At 41.7% G+C, this 1857-nt stretch overlaps 1 protein-coding gene across 1 annotated transcript; it reads right to left on the bottom strand.

The window, feature by feature from the left end:
• Window positions 1-316: 316 nt before the first annotated feature.
• On the bottom strand, window positions 317-895 carry LOC107620625 (uncharacterized). The gene has a single exon (XM_016322757.1). It carries the CDS (start codon window positions 893-895, stop codon window positions 317-319), a length of 579 nt encoding a protein of 192 aa, XP_016178243.1.
• Between the last annotated feature and the right edge of the window lie 962 nt (window positions 896-1857).

Genomic DNA, 1857 nt, shown 5'->3' with positions numbered 1-1857 from the left:
CATTGGCTTGTTGGCTTGTTCCCAACTGTTGATAGATCAACTGTACTTCATCACCCTTGGAGAACCCCTCAGTTGGGATCTTCTTGATCTTCCATCTATTTTGAGTCTTTTTCTTGCTTTTCTTTCTTCTTTTTCTTGATCCTTCTTCCTTGACAGTAGGCTTCACCTTGGGGCTTTTCTTCTCAGTGGTTAACACTTCAATTTCTTCTTGATTTCCCTCTTCGCCTTACACAGTCTCATTCTCCTTTTGCCTTACTGTATTGTTTATTTCTTGCCTTGGAAAATAATCAGTGATTTCCTTGCTAGTTCCTTCCTTCTACTGCAAGTCCTCTTTGTCAATTTCTATGCAGTTTTTCTTTTCATCTCTGAGCTGTGTCTCTGGAAAGACATTCAAGGTGATGCTTTTATCATGCATTCTGAGGGTTAGCTCTCCCTGCTCCACGTCTATAATGGCCCTAGCAGTGGCCAAGAATGGTCTCCCCAATATAATGGAATCACCTTCATCCTCATCTGAGTCTAAGACCACAAAGTCTACAGGGAATATGAATTTGTCCACCTTAACTAGAAGGTTTTCAATCACACCCCTGGGACAGATCACTGACTTGTCCACTAATTCTAGAGACATTTGTATTGGCTTCACTTCCTCTATACACAGCTTTCTCACCATAAAGGAGGGCATCAGATTGATACTAGCCCCTAAGTCACACATTGCCTTGTTTATAATCATACTGCCGATGGTACAAGGTAGAAGAAAACTTCCAGGATCTTCAAGTTTAGGTGGAAGCCCTTTTTGAATTAATGCCCTGCATTCTTCAGTGAGCAGTATAATTTCGTTCTCATGCCAACTCCTCTTCTTGTTAATAAGCTCTTTCAGAAATTTGGCATATAGAGGCATATGCTCTAATGCCTCAGCCAGGGGTTGATCTCCAATTTCTTGAAGACTTCAAGAAATTTAGGGAAGTGTTGGTCCTTAGTCTACCTGTTGAACCTTTGGGGATATGGCAGTGGAGGTGTGAAGTTCACTCCCTGCTTGTGATCCTTGGTTGGTTCTTCCATTGCTTCCTTCCCTTTTCTTGAGATTTGTGGTTAGTCTTCCTTTTCTTGAGCCTGCTTGCCTGGTGTGACATCCTTGTTGCTGGCTTCCTCTTTCTCTGTTGGCTCTTTGTTGCTTTCCATAGGCTTCTTGGTTGCTTCTTTGTTATCCACCAATGTCTTTCCACTCCTTAGCTGTATAGCTTTGTACTCCTCTTTTGGATTAGGAATGGTGTCACTTGGTAATGAGCTTGATGGTCTCTCAATAGCAATTTGCTTGGAAAGTTGTCCAATCTGCCTCTCCATATTCTTCATGGAAGCTTCCTAGTTTTTTGTTGCCATCTCTTGGTGCTTCATCATTTTCTCCTTTATGAGCTCCAAATTGGTGATCCTTTGAGAGTCTTGTGAGATTGGTTGGTTGTGAGATGTTGAGGGTTGATGGTAAGTGTTTTGATTGGTGACTTGGTTATTGGATGGATGATGGTTAGAGTTGGGGTAGGTGTTTTGGGGTTTTCTGTATGTATTTTGGTTGTTATTCTACTGGTTGTTGTGGTTTGTGTTTTTCCAACTGTTTTGGTTAGAATTCCTTTGGCATGGCTGTTGAGTCTAAGTGTGATTGTTTCCCCACCTAAGGTTTGGATGGTTCTTCCAGGATGGGTTATAAGTGTCACCATAAACTTCACTTGATCCAGAACCTTGGTTGTGCACATATTGAATTTGCTCTTGCTGTTGATCCTCTTGATTTTCTTCATTCTGCCCCTAAGGAGTTGATGGTTGGCTTGTATTTACTGCTACAACTTGGAGGCTATCAATCCTTTTGGCCAT

This window comes from Arachis ipaensis, chromosome B10 (genome assembly GCF_059453495.1).
Source record: "Arachis ipaensis isolate K30076 ecotype BB chromosome B10, ASM5945349v1, whole genome shotgun sequence".
Classification (NCBI taxonomy): Eukaryota; Viridiplantae; Streptophyta; class Magnoliopsida; order Fabales; family Fabaceae; genus Arachis; species Arachis ipaensis.
The sequence above is the reverse complement of the archived record's forward strand: the minus strand, read 5'-3'. Positions and strand labels throughout refer to the sequence as shown.

Bases quoted from the DNA above. Each gene is read 5' to 3' on its own strand.
- LOC107620625 (XM_016322757.1), bottom strand. From the start codon at position 895: ATGCCTCTATATGCCAAATTTCTGAAAGAGCTTATTAACAAGAAGAGG.